The sequence below is a fragment of the Penaeus vannamei genome, chromosome 17 (assembly GCF_042767895.1).
Source record: "Penaeus vannamei isolate JL-2024 chromosome 17, ASM4276789v1, whole genome shotgun sequence".
In the NCBI taxonomy this organism is placed as follows: Eukaryota; Metazoa; Arthropoda; class Malacostraca; order Decapoda; family Penaeidae; genus Penaeus; species Penaeus vannamei.
The window spans coordinates 39,080,789-39,088,288 of NC_091565.1; the positions used below are offsets into that span (position 1 = coordinate 39,080,789).

At 42.1% G+C, this 7,500-nt stretch overlaps 1 protein-coding gene across 1 annotated transcript in view; it reads right to left on the reverse strand.

Moving 5' to 3' along the window:
• Nucleotides 1-3,655, reverse strand: part of LOC113818677 (uncharacterized) — a 5,244-nt gene extending 1,589 nt beyond the window's left edge. The window contains exons 1-4 of the mRNA XM_027370857.2: nucleotides 3,479-3,655; nucleotides 1,931-2,027; nucleotides 1,191-1,366; nucleotides 336-466 (exon numbers count right to left, since the gene is read on the reverse strand). Of these exons, the coding sequence (XP_027226658.1) occupies nucleotides 338-466; nucleotides 1,191-1,366; nucleotides 1,931-2,027; nucleotides 3,479-3,550 (474 nt within the window). The 5' untranslated portion in view covers nucleotides 3,551-3,655 and the 3' untranslated portion in view covers nucleotides 336-337. The remainder of the gene's footprint in view (nucleotides 1-335; nucleotides 467-1,190; nucleotides 1,367-1,930; nucleotides 2,028-3,478) is intronic.
• Between the last annotated feature and the right edge of the window lie 3,845 nt (nucleotides 3,656-7,500).

Below are 7,500 nucleotides of genomic sequence, written 5' to 3' on the forward strand. Positions count from 1 at the left end.
ATCCTCACTTATATTTTCTAACAAAAATTAATTCACAAATAATGCGTGATCCTTAATTTCCCTTCCTTAAAATTCCATTCACTCGCAACTATCAAAATATATGATCCTTAATTTCCCTTCCTTAAAATCCTATTCCCTTCCAACTATTAAAACCACACGACCCTTACCTTCACTCACGTAAATCCCATTCATTTCCATCCCTCAAAACTCTCTCACTCACTCACTCACTCACTCACTCTCTCTCTCTCTCTCTCTCTCTCTCTATATATATATATATATATATATATATATATAAACGGATTTTCCACAGAACGGAAAGAAAAAGCCACACTCACCTTCACACCGCGTGGAGGATGCGGTTAAGTGTTCGTGGAGGAGACATGAGTGTGTGGTCATGAAGCCACAAGCCGGAATACTTGCTGATGTGGCCGTCGCTCCAGTCCACCACGACCCCGAACTCATTGCTCTGCGGAGAGGGGGGGGAGGGGGCAAGGTCAAACACGTGTGGAGGGTATGTAGCGTTTTGAGGTGTTGGGACATAGGGGTGACTGTTTTTATCAATTATTGATATTACTGAAGTTATTAAATTGTAATTGTTGTTATTCTTCTTCTTATTATTATTATTATAATTACTTATTATTATTATTATCTTATCATGATAATTATTACTCATTATTATTTGTCTTATCATTATTACTCTTATTATGATTGTTATTACTCATTATCATTATTATATCTCTTATTATAATTATCATTACTCTTATTATTATTATCATTACTCTTATTATTATTATTATCATTATTATTATTATTATTACTCTTTATTATTATTATCATTATTACTCTTATTATCATTATTATCCTTATCATCATCATTCTTATCGTTATTTTTATATATTATTATAATTATCATTACTCTTATTATTATTATCATTACTCTTATTATTATTATTATTATCATTATTATTATTATTATTACTCTTATTATCATTATTATTATTATCATTATTACTCTTATTATCATTATTATCCTTATCATCATTCTTATCGTTATTTTTATATAACTTAACGCAAATATTGAGTTTTAAGAACTTAATCAAACACAGTACTGGATAACCCAATCCATTCTCCTCTTGAATGAATAAAAATACGAAAAATACGACAAACACGAGACGTCCAAATCCTCCCACCTGGATGATCTCAGGGTAAACTTCGGAGTGCAAGTTGCCCGAGGCGAGAGTGCCAGAGCAAGCGTGGCACCGGCAGTTGTCTCGCAGCCACGTGTACGGGACCTCCCTGGCACTGCCGTCACTGAACTTGATTCGCAGTGACTTGTCTCCCGTGACAGCTGCTACCACCCCGGTGCCTGCATGGGAAGGGGGGGGGGGTGGAAATGCGATTTAGATACATGGCTGTTTCTCCGTTGGCTTTTCATCGGGTTTGGGTTTACATTCCTTTCTATACCAGTAATATAAAAATAATGAATGACTATAAATATGTTTTTGTAAATATTTCAACTTTATTATCTATATTAGGATATAATTGTTTGTAAATATTTCAATTTTATTATCTATATTAGGATTATTATCTATGCTAGGATATAATTGTATGTAAATATTTCAACATTATTCTCTATATTAGGATATAATTGTTTGTAAACATTTCAACTTTCCTATCTATATTAGGATATAATTGTTTGTAAATATTTCAACTTAATTATCTATATTAGGATATAATTGTTTGTAAATATTTCAACTTTACTATCTATATTATGATATTATTGTTTGTAAGTATTTCAACTATATCATCTATATTAGGATGTAAAAAGGCCGAACATGAAAGAACATGACAGAACAGGGAGAAATAAACAAGGGTAAAGGTGCCAAACGTAAATATCTGACAGAGAAATAATGTACAGATTTTGGCTTACCGGGAAGAGGAGCTTCCAAGACGGCCAGCTGATTCCTAGCTGCTGCGGCCAAGCTCAAGCTGCGGCTGTGCATGCAAACCTGGCTGTTGTGTCGCACCTGCAAAGGAAATAGATCTAGTTAATGTATGTTGTATTGCAAAGTAGGGTTACCCACCGATATAGCTTATGTCAGATAACATGAGTATATTTTTTTTATTAATTTTTGGTTGAGAAGAAGGATAAATATTACAAATATTCTTTAAATTGAAAGGATAGTTCCTTCCATAATCATTACTATTCTTAACAATAAAACAAAAAACAACAGCTTTCGAAATACAATGGAACACTGTTATTCACACAAACAAATTCATACCGCACGTGATCAAAATCTGTTCTGGCAGGTGCTAGCTATTGGTGCGCCGCCCCCCCCCCCCCCACCTTTCTCCTGGAAACCCCCAACATCTGTGCGATAAAATGGTTATTCACGCACCGACCTTGGCAACACTATTGATCCTTTAATCTATGTCTGAATTCATTGATGGCTTTGACTTCGGCCTCATCCTAAGTCGATCTCTGATTACGTGCGTGTTGGCTAACCGGTGAGTTTGTGGGCTGGGCGGTGTCCTATGGGGAGAATGTTGGATGTGAGTGAGTGAGTGAGTGAGTGAGTGAGTGTGTGTGTGTGTGTTTGTGTGTGTGTGTGTGTGTGAATGAGTGTGTGTGTGTGTGTGTGTGTGTGTGTGTGTGTATGTATGTGTGTGTGTATGTATGTGTGTGTGTATATATGTATGTGTGTGTATATATGTATGTATGTGTGTGTGTATATATGTATGTATGTGTGTGTATATATGTGTATATATGTGTATATGTGTATATATGTGTATATATGTGTATATATGTGTATATGTGTGTATATGTGTGTATATGTGTGTATATATGTGTGTATATATGTGTGTATATGTGTGTGTATATATATGTGTGTGCATATATGTGTGCATATGTGTGTATATATGTATGTATGTGTGTATGTATGTGTGTATGTATGTATGTATGTATGTATGTATGTATGTATGTCTGTATGGGTGCGTGTGCGTGTGCAATCGAGCGAGCGCAGGCGCGCATGGTCGGATGTGCATGCCATGTGCACGCGTGCCTACGTGACTAAATCAATGAACGGCAGACCGGTTGAGCGCGCGAGAGAGCGAGCGAAAGGAAACCCTAATGAAGACTAAAGATGAAGGAAGACAAATAAATGCAAGAAAGATATAGAAGAAGGTGGTAATTATAAAAATAATGATAATGAAAAAGAGAACTGAGAGAGAGAGAGAGAGAGAGAGAGAGAGAGAGAGAGAGAGAGAGAGAGAGAGAGAGAGAGAGAGAGAGAGAGAGAGAGAGAGAGAGAGAGAGAGAGAGAGAGAGACTTGGGACAAGCAAGTGATCTCAGCTCGAGGAGTACCCCAAGGTATATCATACCCTTTCCTCTCTTACCCTCGAAGTACATGTCCTAGTGAATAAAGCAAAAAAAAGAAAAAAGCAAAATACATTAAAAAAATATCGTTGTTTGCATACCTGCTGACGAGCAACACTTCTAAAAGCGGTGGCACCAGATAGCAGAGCTTTTGTGTATCTTTGAGAAGACATTTTCAACTTTAAATTAAAATCTCGCACTTTCCACTACACCTTTCTCGAACTGAAACTTAATGCGTAAGTGAATGACCAGTGCCGGCGTCCCGAGATTATATATCCGATGTCTCAATGAGTTGCCATGTGTTCCTAGCGAAAGAACCCACTCCCATTTCTCACTCGATGAAGCGTTGCCAATACTTTTGGAGATAATGGGTCCAAATTGGTCCTCGGGTCAACAGAATCCAATCTAATTATTTTCTAAGGGATTATCCAGTCCACAACTAATTATTAATGCAAAACAAACAGAGAAAATGCTACCAAACGCGCATAGACGGAGCGGCCCAAGCATTCTGGAAAAGGTCTCTGGCATGTGGAATCACCGCACCGTCATATGCGGGTCACACCATGTTCCCTTCCACATCCTACAACAGTTTTGTAGAAAGTAACGCCTCCCTCTGTTGCCAAGTGCCAAACAAAGGGATCCTCCGGGTTCTGACTGTAATGCATGGCCTGTATTTTGAACATGTACTTCATATCATTATCCTTTTAAGTATTTTTCCCCCCGTGATAACTAGGGACGTTCTGACTTGTAAACATATATATCTTACTCAAGTATAAACCACTTGCTGAAACTGCATGAATCTTGGTCGTAAATAGATTCGTTCACCATGCATAAGTAGGTATGCTAGTTGCCGATCTCCGCTGTTAAGAGTGCAGTTACCCATCTTTTCAAACCTCTAAGTTCTTTGATAAAGCCTTTCCTACACGTAATTATAGCTTGTCATGCGGAAGAAGGCAAACTCATCTGGGCTGGGCAAGGCCATTGCATGAATCTTCAACAGTGACATAACAGAGCAAATTCGTAGGTTCAAGTAACAGGGGTCTTTGCCAGTCGCCTCTCCCACAGACACGTGTTTATTCTGCTAACCTATTTCTACTTCTTTATGTAGTATCACTAACAAATATAGAACAAAACTTGTGTAGATTTATGCCATTTTATATCACACAAGGAGGGTTTTATATGGAGAACATTGCGGCCTTTGGAAACACCGTGTTTACATCTGACGAAGGCCAAAGGACCATGCATTTAATTCTGATATCATACCCCGCCACAGAGTCGCCTCTAACTATTATCCTCAACAATGGAGGGCTGAGAGAGAGAGAGAGAGAGAGAGAGAGAGAGAGAGAGAGAGAGAGAGAGAGAGAGAGAGAGAGAGAGAGAGAGAGAGAGAGAGAGAGAGAGAGAGAGAGAGAGAGAAATGGTGTATGTGTGTGGGGGCGGGGGGGGGGCATGCTTCACCGTACAACGCATTCTTCGGAAGGTCAACAGATTCCGGACGTTATCGCGGTGAATTGTCCAATAAACTAGTTATAACTCGATGCGAGCCGGCATAAGTAGGCGGGGGAGGAGGACGATAACAAGAGGAGGAGGAGGAGGGGAAAGACGGCGTGTGGGTGGGGGAGGAGGAGGCGAGAGAAGGAAGAGTAGAAGGAAAATAAGGAGCAGTAGGGGAAATATGAACTGATGAGTAAAGTAAGCAAAGAAGAAGGAAGAAGAGAAGGAGGTAGAAGAAGGAAGAAGAAGAAGGAAGAAGAGAATGAGAAGGAAGAAGAGAAGGAGAAGAAGGAAGAAATGGGGGAAGAGGAGGAGGAGGAGGAGGCGTTATAGTTCGATAAACAGGCGAGGGGCGCTGACATGGGCGGCCTGAGCACTCGTGGAGGTCATGACATGATGAGAAAACATGCACGACGTCGGGACACCCCATAACCCGCGCCGCTCCACTCTCTCGGAGGCGGCGGCGGCGGTGGAGGCAGCGTACGTGCGTCTGGTCACGTAGGCAGACCGTGCAGTCACCCCCGAAACACGTGCACGCGCCCACGAACGGACGGCCGAACGAACGAACGGACGCTCGCCACGCCGACCGCTCCGGAAAGGACCGGCGTCGCAACCGGAATGGCCTTATCTTGCCCCCACGTCTATTTTGGGCGGCTGTTGCTTGTAATCGGCACACACGGCGGGGTAAATGACGCTGACTTCTGGGCGTTACCTGAGCAACGGGGGAAAGGAGGAAAGAGAAAGGTCATGGAGGACGCGGAGGAGACGATTTCTCTCTCTCTCTCTCTTTGTCTGTCTGTCTGTCTCTCTTCTCTTTCTTTGTCTGTCTGTCTCTCTCTTCTCTTTCTTTGTCTGTCTGTCTGTCTGTCTGTCTGTCTGTCTCTCTCTCTCTCTCTCTCTCTCTCTCTCTGTCTCTCTCTCTCTCTCTCTCCGTCTCTCTCTCTCTCTCTTGTCTGTTTGTCTCTCTCTCTCTCTCTCTCTCTTTCTTTTTCTTTGGTCTGTCTTTGTCTCTGTCTCTGTCTCTGTCTCTCTGTCTCTCTCTCTCTCTCTCTCTCTCTCTCTCTCTCTCTCTCTCTCTCTCTCTCTTTTTCTCTCTTTTCTCTTCTTTCTCTCTCTCTCTCTCTCTCTCTCTCTCTCTCTCTCTCTCTCTCTCTCTTACTCTGTCTCGGTCTCTCTCTCCCTCTCTCTCCCTCCCCTCTCTCTCTCTCGATTGATATATGTTGATTTGCCTCCATCACGATTTCAACATATTTATCTATGTATCACCTGTCTACTTATCTATCGATCAGTCCATATCAACCTTGTCATCCCTCCCTCTCTCTTTCTCTTCCTCCCTCCTTCCCTCTCTCTCTCTCTCTCTCTCTCTCTCTCTCTCTCCTCTCTCTCTCTCTCTCTCTCTCTCTCTCTCTCTCCCTCTCTCTCTCTCTCTCTCTCTCTCTCTCTCTCTCTCTCTCTCTCTCTCTCTCTCTCTCTCTCTCCCTCTCCCTCCCTCTCTTCCTCTCTCTTTCACATATGCGCAATAGTGAATTTTAAAAATTAAAATCGTCATATGCAACAAGCGTAGAAAAGTCCTTCAATACAACAGTGGAACACAAGACGTAAACATCCGATGTAAATACAGAATGGAATGGAAAGGGGAGAGGCAAAATCGAGACAAGGATGAGAATGAGGGAGATGGGAGGAAGTGAAAAAGAACCGAATGGACTCAACACAGACAGAACAAAATAACGAGAGGACACAAATGCGACCAAACGGGGGACAAACACAGACGTTGAATAAAACAAATCAAACAAGCACAGCCACGTAAACATGTTCTCATACACGTAGTCATGCACTAAGGGCTCTCATGGCCGCCGTGCACAGCTAGATCACGTGACCCCCACCACGCAGCGCTCGAATGTAAACAGCCGAGTGTTTTGTTTTAAATAAGCGCGTGTGTCTTCGTTGTGTTCTTATGTAATAGGCTGTTCACGTAAAACAAAGGCTGGAGTACGGTCTCATACAATCTCGCACGAACGTATACATATATGAACACGTGAAATCGCACATATACCGAATTATACACATAAACATGAGAGAGAGAGAGAGGGAGAGAGAGAGAGAGAGAGAGAGAGAGAGAGAGAGAGAGAGAGAGAGAGAGAGAGAGAGAGAGAGAGAGAGAGAGAGAGAGAGAGACTGATAGATAGATAGATAGAGAGAGAGAGAGAGAGAGATAGACTGATAGATAGATAGATAGATAGAGATAGAGAGAGAGAGAGAGAGAGAGAGCGCGAGAGCCGGAGTCAGACAGGCAGCCAGACTAACAATATTGATGCCTTTCCAGCCGGAATTCATAAGCAAACCCACAGAGAACCCGCAGGCCAGAGAAGCCACGAAACAAAATAGGCATCAGGACACAACCTTGTAGTATTGAACTCGGTGCAGAAGCCGTGATAAAAAAGTTATAGATAGGGAGTGAGAGAAAAAATGAAAACAGTTTCCACATCTGCTACAAACGGCAGTCACTTCCCGGCTTTACCTCACTGCCCCTCCTCCTCCTCCTCTCCCTCCCTCTTCCTCTCCCTCCTCTCCCCCCTCCTTACCCTCTCGCCTCTCTGCACCTCCTCCTCTCCCTCCCTCTTCCTCTCCT